This window comes from Belonocnema kinseyi, chromosome 1 (assembly GCF_010883055.1).
Source record: "Belonocnema kinseyi isolate 2016_QV_RU_SX_M_011 chromosome 1, B_treatae_v1, whole genome shotgun sequence".
NCBI classification, from domain to species: domain Eukaryota; kingdom Metazoa; phylum Arthropoda; class Insecta; order Hymenoptera; family Cynipidae; genus Belonocnema; species Belonocnema kinseyi.
This window is the reverse complement of record NC_046657.1, coordinates 96,229,143-96,239,002: the sequence shown is the minus strand read 5'-3', so window position 1 is coordinate 96,239,002 and position 9,860 is coordinate 96,229,143. Positions and strand designations below refer to the sequence as shown.

Below are 9,860 nucleotides of genomic sequence, written 5' to 3'. Positions count from 1 at the left end.
GAATGAAAATTACACTACTGACTGGATCCATTTAAAATCAGGCAAATTCTACACTTCAAGTTGTATAAAATCTTGATGAAGATATATTTCGTTTTATTTAGAGTAACTTGACTACACTTATTTTTCTGACAAACGCGAAAAATCAGAAAAAAATATAAGTGTGCCATTAATAAAAATATAGTCTTTTTATATTTTCACGTAATTAGCAGACATTTTGTTTATTATTATCATGTTATAATTTTCTAGCATTTTTTTGTAAATAACAACGATAAATCTCACCTGAAGCCAGAAATAAAATTAGATTAGCTGATGTATTAAGTTAGAAACTATAGAGATTTTGCGAGTTTATGTGTATAATGTACCCGATTTAAAATGAATTTGGTCTAAGGAAGAAATGATTGTGATACTTATAACGATGCTACCGAAGAATTTAGGGGGGAGGGGGGGTAATGAAAATTACAATACTGGCCGGATCTATTTAAAATCAGGCAGGTTATAAATTTTATTCGTAAAATATTTTGGGGGAGAAATATGTCGTTTTTTTACAGTAACTTAGATGACACTTATTTTTCCGATTTCAGAAAAAAAATTATGTACGAAGTTGACGAGTATTTGAGATTTGAAAAACGCGAAAAATCAGAAAAAAAGATAAATGTGGAATTAATAAGAAAATGGAGCTTTTTTATATTTTGTAAGTCGCCGCTATTTTGTTTATTTCGAAATTTTTTCATATTTTAAAAAAAATTATAGAGATTTTGCGAACTAATAAGTAGAACCTACCTGATTTGAAATGGATTCTAGGATGATACTGACCACTATACTACCGAAGAATTTAGGGGGGCATTGCCAATTACATTACTGACCGAATCCATTTAAAATCAGACAAGTTCTGTACTTTAAGTCGTATAATCTCTCGGCATCGAAACAGGTTTTTTTAAAGGATAAATTAGGCAACGCATTCGCCCGCATCATTCATATTTGAAAAAAAATGTATAAAGCTACGAGTATTTGACTTGTGAGAAGTGCGAAACATCGGTTAAAATTTAAATATCTGCATTAGGTGCAAAATACGTGTCCTCTAATCTAAAAACATGAGATTTTCTCGTCGAGAAATTCTGCGATTTTAATGTGCAGAACCTGCTTGATTTGAAATCTACCCCAATATCGAAGATATTTTTGGGCAGATTTTCGATTCAATCGAAATAAATAGGCAATTTTCCATGTAATGGTTTGACAGTAAATTAATTCATTTTAATTTTTAAGGTTTTTATAAATACATTGAAACTCTTCTATAGTGCTAATTTTGGGTCGTCAATTCTCGGAAGGGCTATTGAAGGGGTTCACTGTAATTTTAAACAGAAGCCTTAAAAAATGGAAAATATGTGTTTTAATGTTCAATTTCGTAAAGTTTTTATAAGCTTAAACTTAATAGTTAAACTATTTTAAACAATCAGGATGAAAAACTAAAAATTGAGAAATCAAAGAATAGGAAGTTGAATCATCTCTATTTTAATTAAACCATCAATCATCAATATAATATATTGATTTCTGACGAAAAAAATGAGGCAAGTATTTTTTTACAAAAGAGTTTTGTTTAAGGATTTTGAAAATATAAAAGTAAATTTTCTGTAAAATGTTGCATCTTCTTGGGAATAAATTAAGACAATTAAATTATCGTTGCGGCAATTCGCAGTGGTATCTAAAGACCATCTTTGCTTTCTTTGAAATCTTTACAATCTTTATATAAGAAAATTGATGAAATTATTTTTTCTGTTCTGTTTTGATCAATTCTACTTCTAACTTTACTATTAGTTTTGCCTTTTCTGCTTTTTCTGCTTCATTCCTGGAAGCATAGTGGAAACCAATTGCAGATATTACTGAAATTCAAAAAGCCCATGTGTAGAAAGTAGAATTTTGATAAAACAACAACGGGAAAACATACATCGCAAATAGATTTGCCTGCCAACAACTGATTGTATATACGACCGCGATCTTACAGCTCTTATTCGAATAAGGTTCCATACCCTAACGGTCGACAGAACCCAAATGATGGCGACATCTGCTCTGAGTTTGGGGTATGAAACCTGATTCCAAAAAAGTTGAAAACTGATCTCGTCAATCGGAACCAGTTTGACAGAAAGTAATGGCTGAATTCGAATGAAAATTGGAATAATCGATGCGTGAAAGAATAAAATGTGCTCAGGATTCACCCGTTTGCTGAATTGGCGACAGCGTCCTCTACCTTTCACGTTTTAACGGTGCGTTTGCAGGGCGCCCGGCCACTCCTTGGTGAGTGTCGAACGAACCCCAGTCTGGTTACTAAAACCGTGTTTTAGACAAGTGCAACAAGGTTGGTCCTTAGCAAATAGCATGCCGTGACATGGCCTATCTATATATCTCATATTATTATGAATATTATAATTACCATCATTGTCATACCGTCATCGTCATAATCATAAACATTCCATCACTACTAATGCCACGCTCATTGCTATTCTTATTTATTTCCAAGGTCCGCCCAAATCATAGGTCGAGCGGCCTATCAATAACAAGTTAATCATTTCGTTTAATTGTATACTCTTTTTCCATATCTCGAGCGATTCTGGAGTGCGATTACCTAGTTTAAACAAATCTTTACTTTCCTAACTGCCTTTTAATTTCTCTTTCTTCAGAATTTTAGATTCACCTTTGAATTGTTTTGGTGCGATTTCAAATCAAGATGCTTTTAAGTTTTTAAGCTTTTCTGTTGAATTCCGAATGAAGAAAAATAAGGAAATTCGTCGCTTTTGCTTATTTTCTGCAAATGAATACGAAATTAGATAATCGCCTCCCTGCTTTCTAATTATTTAATTTTCACACCATTATTTCGGCCACTCGACTGTTTTTTTTATTAAAGTTTGTTGTTATTAATCCCTAATTTAATTTGCGCTTTACTTTTAATTTCTCCTCTAATTATTTTGAGTTTTTTCGCGATCATTTTGCCATTCCTCACCAAATTAACCGTTCCCTCTATCTATCTATTTCTCTCTCTATCTCTTTCTTTCTCTCGCTCTCTTTCTTTTAACGTATTGATAGCTTGACATCCTGGTGTTGTGAAAAAGTAGAAATGATCGCTTTCTTTGGGCACGGTATCGCTCTCAGCCATTCAAGAATTTCGTTCGGAGAATTGATGCACCTTTTTCATGAAACTGCCCCTTCCTTTTCTTATTAAATTCAGTTATGATATGATTGATTTGATTTCTTTTGCGTGACTACCAATATTTATAGATATATATATATTTTTTTGTATTACAAGATTTATAGATTCAAGGTCTAATCTTTGATGAATGAACGTTTCAGAGGAAAGGAAGAACTTATTTTCTTTCGTGATTTGATTTTGAAAGAGGAATAAAAATTGAAGGTAGTACCCTTTCGTGAAAAGATTTGCAACATGAACGAACGCGCAGTAATTTATCTTTATCATTCACGCACACTTATTATTATAGCCTAGCTTTTGTGTAACACATTAATGATTTAGATAAGTCGAGCTCTAAAAACAGACAGTAAGTAAACGATATTCACATATACCAAGTATATTACTGTATAATTATTTATTTATTGATCTATTTATTTACATTCTCATCACTACTAACGATTGGGAGATAATGGTGGTCCTACACATGTTCCTCCTTTTGTTTCTTAATCGCGAGGGTACCTCCAATGCTTGACGAGACGTCTTTTGACGGGCAAAAGACGACTTTGATCCGACAGTCTCGAAAGGGAAGGCGTAATTCTAATGCAATTTTTGTGAACACCAGTTTTAATTTGACCGATTTCAAACATTATTGTAAGTAAATTATGTTCATACGTCGTTCGCCTTTCGATTCTAGTCTCGAGAGTTAAACCAATATTATATTTAAAAAAGCTGGGGTGACAGCCGAGATTTTTAGCAGATGTGGCGCCACTCAAAGAGTTGAAGCAGCCACTTGACTGCTCCATAGCCTCGAACGAATGTTTCTGTATGGTGTGAGGTTTTTGTGTGGTAGCACCTTCATCTCGGTTTGTTGTGGATTTCAATGTATATTGGCACATGTGCATGCTTTCCTCTTTAGTTCATAGCGATACTCCCAGTAACTAACAAATTCGCTGATTAGAAGTAAAGAGGGCTCTCAGTATACAATCAATTCACTCCGGTGCTTGCGTAGCTCTTCATTTTTTAATATAGAATTTCTGAAGGTGTCTTTTGGATTATCATACTTCGAAATTTTCCATCGATCGTTGCTGTCCTAGGTATGCACAAAGGTAAAGCTTTATTTTTGTCGAAACTGCTTGATTCAATCGTAAATTGCAGCAATTTCCATTTTTTAAAATTACATTCCGCCAGGTGGATTCTCCTAGAATTTTTAGTTGAATCGCAAGGAGCACTTTTTCCACAAAGCGCAACTTGTGAATTTAAAACATCAGTTTTTTCATTTACCATTGATTAAGTCGAAAAACTACAAATTTAGGTTAAAATGTATGTACAGTGCTTAGTGCTTTTCTGCAATTGTTCAAATTTGCGTAAATTGTACGAATTTGAGTCGACTTATCTCTATTAGTTTCATATTTTATGGTTCATTTCTTTCGTTTTTTTCTAAACTTTCTCTGCAATAAAAGCAGTCGCCACGAATAACTTTCGATGAACTTTTTTGTGAAACTAACTTTATTAGAAATAACTTTTTCTTTTTAATTCTCGTATGCTTGACGAAGCGGCACAATCGCTACTGCTCTGTCGCCGATGGCGCGGCAGAAAAATCAGCAAGTTTATTGATTTGAAAGGTAACCACTTCATGCTTCCACACATGCCTTTCCAAATCTGTAGTCATCTTATTTTTTATTTACATCCAATCAAAAATATTTAATTTCACTTTTGCCTTGCATCAGTAGATGAAGATTAATCTTTAAAACAAAAACATTTTTACTTTTGAAAATGTTTTCTCATATTGTTGCTATTTCAAGTCCAACGATTGGAGGTTTCGTGGATACTAGATAGAAAGTTGGATTCATCCGGCGTTATTCGAGCTGATGATTCAATTGAAATAATTCAGATAAAAATATAAAACATAAACCACACAAGCAACGGTCAATCGGAACAATTCAGAGTCTGTCCAAAAGATTTAGATACACTGATAGAACATCCGGCGTCTGTAAAAAAATACTTAGCGCATGGTCAGCTGTCACCCGAAAAGCTTTTGAGCCGAAGGACTTGGCCAAAGTTCCTAAAAAATGTTCCGGACCTTGGCCTCGTCCCGGATCTCGCAGAACGTAAGTACAAAAATAACCAGCTCCAGGAGAATTTACTCCTTATCGGCTGTATGCCACTCGAAACCGAGCAGCGCGCTCGAAATTTCCGGTGTTGAGGGCGTCCTTAATAATTTGGCTTTCTGGTTTGCAGGTATGTTAGGAGCCTTGCCTCCGGGTGCAATGCATCCCTTCGCGACTCCCATGGGATTCCCCGGCGGTCCTATGCTAGCACCGATGATGCATCCGCGCTTCAGATGATCGCCCCCTATGGACGGGCCCAATCCACCCCTGCACTTCGTGCTGTGGGCTCGCCCCTAACTCCTCTTTAGGGTTCGAAACTGAAACTCGCTACCGCAAAACGAGATAACATGTGGGGCCGTCACACGGACTCAGCGAGGTGCTCCTGAAACTACGGCGACGCCTGGCACTCCACGAAGTTGACATCAGCCGAAGTTAGCAAAATCTTTGTTTTCTTATATTATTATTAATATTATTATTATTATTACCATCATCGTTACGTCACGTCAGGGTCTGAGTTTTGATCCCTGAAACGTTAGTGCCTCTGATGCGAGACTTTATCTCTAGAGAATAAATTAACTTTAAAAGCCCGTTTACATTGATGAAATTCTCAGGCTCTAGACCAGTGTCGTTGTCTCGGAGAGACGCGAACGCGGCTAGGTGGCGCTTCACGCTGTCGCTAGCGATTCTGATCATGGGCGAAGCTTTGAATATAATTTCAGGCATACATGTTTTGCAATTAGAGTTTTAAGTATAGAATATTATTTCTTTAAGGATATTTTCAAAATGTGACTGCTTCCCAGTTTCATTTCCCGAATTTCATTTTCCATTGTTATTCCTCCTTGATGAGTTTCAAGATATTTTGTTGTTCAGTTTTGATGTAAACCTTAATCCAATAAATGTCAGTATCTATTACTCTTGCACTTTATGACTACTTTAAAATGTTCTTCTAAAACTGGACTTTAAAGCTCGAAAATTCCATAACTCTAATTGCAACATTGTGTAAAGTTCCTCGGTTTTACATAAGATTAAAAGTCTCTGAACTACGATTTATTCTAGTCGCAGCGTGGAGGTTCTGTCGCCTCAGGTTAGTCGCATATTTTATTTTGTTACATCCCTCAGAGCGAGTCCACGTAGGCACCCTGGCTCTCGTTTAGTGGAGCACGATGTTGAGATTAAATTTAGACTGTGATCGAAGTAATGGAGGCCAGAAAATGGACTCGCTCTGAAATGCCCTTCATTGCAAGGAACATGTTGGCGGCGCATGTGTGAGTGGTAAGTACGGAGGGTGCTCTTAAAATGAAACGGACACCGGCTCTCTACACTCGACTCACGCCATTTTATCCACCTCTGATCCAATCAACATCCTCACTCTCCAATCGAAGATTCAAATTCAAAGCTGTTTTTCTAGGCTAGGTATTTGAAAAATACACTTAGCGTTGCTTCTATGTTATAAAGGACGCGTTCTACTATAATGAGTGATAAAATACTAAGAATTTAGTCAAAACTTGCCAAGTATTAATGAATTTTGAAATTGGAATCGAATCATTGATTGGAGATAGCCTTCCTCACCTGCGCGAATTTCTTCAAGGATTCGGTCCTTACAATTTTTGATTCCTTACACGTCCGTTCTCTGAGATCCAGTGTCAACTGTCCCCTAGTCTTTTCTCTTAATTCTTGTTTCTCTTTTCTTTTCCTTTTCTCTATCGATACACCGAAAAAAGAAACAGTGTACGTACCTGCTCTACGTATTGTTATTAAATTATACACTTTCCTTTCAGGGGTCGTTCTGCCGAGTTAATTTTGAAAAAAAAAACCAATACTTTTGTTCTAAAATTAGGAGAAATAATTATACTCTTTTGAACAAAATTGAAGAAAGAATGAAAAGTAAAAAATAAAGATGTAGAAAGTTTTGACGAAACTCGGCAGGGCTGTCTTCTTCTTCCGCAAAACTTAAACATATAGAAAAGTTCTGTTACTTATTGAGTGTCATATTATCGACTGTTCCGAATAAAGTTATGTGGAAAGATCGAAAAACTGGGCATAGTTTGCTGTTCTTAGAAAGCTGAAGAATTGGTCTCTCCTACTTTCGAATACTTAGAAGATGTGTAACATATCGGTGACTGAGAAAATATTGTATAAATGCTAATGAAAATTGTGACATAAAAGTAAGAAAAATATGTAAAAGTGCGAAAATATGTAAAATTGGCTAAGCTCGAGTTTTCTGAGAACAGTGAGCGACAGCCACATATTGTTTCAACCAATCACAGCTCTGATCGCTGTTGGACCTTCCGGTCCCTTGTCACAAGACAGGCGATTGTTTGGACCTACCGTCTTTGAGTCAACAACAACGAGTTTCAGCTTTATTTACTTCTATCGAATTTACTTAGCAGAATATCAGTTTTTGATTTGCTTCTTCTTTGAAAGATGTCGAACGATATTTTGCAGTTTTTATTTAAACTAACAACAGAACAATTTTGATTTAAAATGTTAAATTTTCCGTTGGGTGGACACTGGAGCTTGGGAATTTCCCCATCCCAACTGTGAGTGTTCCTTGTACGGAGCGAAAAAAACACATCTACTCTCAATAATTTTTCCTGTGGATCCGTTTTTAATTGTTTAACTCAGATACATAATAAGAAATTTGAATCGGAACCTAATGACTCGAGATTGTGTGACTTGATGGACGCGTGGCTGGACCGAGAAACAATATTATTTCAGGTTAATCTGTAAGGAACGCGAGAGAACATTATTAACCGAATCGACGATCGTTCGAAACGCCGGTGAAATCTAACACTTGTTTTTAAAATTTAAAAAAAGGGTACTTTTTAATAAGAATGTTAGTTGTCTTTTTTAATTTTGGATTTTAAATTGCGGCAGTTCGATCGTTCGTCGAATGCTTAACAGGCTCTGTGTGTACACCGGTATTATTATATATAGATATATATTATGTCTATCTTACTTACAAATGCGCGCAAGATCCGCTAAAAAAATGTCCTTTTACCTCAAATTGTCTTTTATTGGTGAATAGCGGACGCACGTCTCGCTCTATGGGAAACGCTTTTTTAGCTACCCGGTAACTCCTGGTGACTCTTCCTAATCTGCTAAAGCAACCGTCGCTTAACGAGTAATCCGCAGCAGAGTCGTAAATAGGAAGTGCTAGAGGTAATGTCTCAAAATATTTTTTTTCATTCTAATTATAACTAGTTTTTTATAAGACTTAAGAATTAAAAAACAAAAAGAATCATAAGTAAGATTTTACACCTGGTCAATTTTAAAATGACTCCTTTTTCTTTCTTGTTTGTCTTTTCTTTTAACATTTCTCGTTTTACTTTATTTAAGTTTAGTTTTCTATTTTATCTCTCCGTTTTATCTTTTTGTATGTATCTTAATTTTGTATTTATTTAAAAATATTTTAAACATGTAAGATGTTATGAAAAGTCGAGTAACAATTTAGTCCCTAGTTACGGCTCTGGCACCTAGATTGTCTAGAAACCTTCTACAAATGTTCTTTTCAGCCAACGACGGACACTCGCTCAGAGAGAGAATGAAAGTAAGAAAAGGAAGTTTTTTGAGAAAAAAAAAGAAAGACGAGAATATATTGGTGTATATCGCACGAGGATGTATCTCTATGAGATATAATAAAGATGTTGATTCGTATAAAAAGTTGAAAGATAGGTTTGATCGATAAAGACGTTCATTGATGCTTTCAGAATTTAAATAATTGATTAATTTTATTCCAGTAATTAGTTTAATTTTATTCAAGTTAAATGGCCTCTTTCTCGATCATTACTCTTTAAGTTCTTTTCATTTCCTACCTCTCAGTAAACTTAAGAATCTTGGCGTGCAATCCTCCATTCAAAGATTATTCTTCTGTGTATGCAAATATTTTTCTCGGTAATGTGCAAAATAGAGTTTTAGTGTGTAAGACGATTGGAAACTTTAAATCTGTTTTCTATATTTAGATTGGAATCGCATAACTAGCAATTTGTTTGAAGCTACGAATTTTTATATACACAGAAAAATCTCCAGAATTCTTTATGCTAACTTCAGATAGTTTTTTGCGGGGTTTTATTCGGCGTGAAAAGATCAACTTTTTTCATTTTGAAATTCAATATTTTGAGGAAAAAATTTCCGAATGAAGAAAGTAGGTAGACTTTCAGGAAGGGTAAATAGCGCCTCTATTATAATCTTTATGCTAATTTCGCCCTAGTTCGTACTATGCACACAAGTGCACAGAATAAGAATCTATTTTAGATGCTAGTTCGAAATTAGGAGCAGTGTTAAGTAAACCTCGGATGCTTCAAAGATTCTACATTTATATCGATTTCTAGGTTCATATTTTACGATTAAAAATAGTATTTCGCAGTGAGTTCAAAATATTCTTTTAAAGTAGATTAAACTTGTTTAATTGGAAAGTGTTATAGTGCCTTCCATATTATACGTATAAATTATTGAGCATTCGAATATAACATTTTTGAATTAAAAAACTTATAGTTTTTAAAAAAAATTTTAAACAAATTTGTAGTTTATTTTTTATCACTTAAATGGAAAAATCCCGGTGCACGCAGGCTTTATGG

At 34.8% G+C, this 9,860-nt stretch overlaps 1 protein-coding gene across 3 annotated transcripts in view; it reads left to right on the top strand.

The window, feature by feature from the left end:
* Positions 1 to 8,938, top strand: part of LOC117171992 (BUB3-interacting and GLEBS motif-containing protein ZNF207) — a 27,565-nt gene extending 18,627 nt beyond the window's left edge. The window contains exons 6-7 of one of the 3 annotated variants that reach the window (XR_004466946.1): positions 5,414 to 5,714; positions 8,312 to 8,938. Coding sequence is in view for 1 of the 3 variants with exons in the window: in XM_033359709.1 (XP_033215600.1) it covers positions 5,414 to 5,520 (107 nt within the window). In the remaining 2 variants the exon portion in view is untranslated. Of the gene's footprint in view, positions 1 to 5,413 lie in introns of all 3 variants that reach the window. The other 2 variants (XR_004466945.1, XM_033359709.1) reach the window with 2 other exon arrangements.
* Positions 8,939 to 9,860: the final 922 nt, after the last annotated feature.